Here is a 208-nt window from a genome sequence, read left to right as displayed (position 1 = left end):
GGCACTTGGGACACGAGCAGGTAAACAAGTAGTTCTCCCTGGAAGAAGGGAAGGAAAGAGGTGGCAGAGTGATGGCGGTGAGACAGGTACAACCCCAACACTGCTGCTGGGCAGTGGGTAGGGGACAGAGCAGCCTGGAAGGGGTTAAACCTGGAGGACTGGGGGGGGTTGATCATGCTGGGCTCAGGGCCAGTGGAGAGGGGGACTT

General features: G+C 59.1%; 1 protein-coding gene across 1 annotated transcript in view; it reads right to left on the bottom strand.

The window, feature by feature from the left end:
- The window catches only part of SMYD5 (SMYD family member 5), a gene marked incomplete at its 5' end in the record, with an annotated part of 6,309 nt that overhangs the window by 90 nt on the left and 6,011 nt on the right, over nucleotides 1-208 (bottom strand). Inside the window, 2 exon segments of the mRNA XM_010072730.1 lie at nucleotide 1; nucleotides 3-38. The exon segment at nucleotide 1 is cut by the window's left edge and continues 90 nt beyond it. Coding sequence (XP_010071032.1) covers nucleotide 1; nucleotides 3-38 — 37 coding nt within the window.

This window comes from Pterocles gutturalis, unplaced genomic scaffold (genome assembly GCF_000699245.1).
Source record: "Pterocles gutturalis isolate BGI_N339 unplaced genomic scaffold, ASM69924v1 scaffold1116, whole genome shotgun sequence".
NCBI lineage: Eukaryota > Metazoa > Chordata > Aves > Pterocliformes > Pteroclidae > Pterocles > Pterocles gutturalis.
This window is presented reverse-complemented; position numbering and strand designations above follow the sequence as displayed.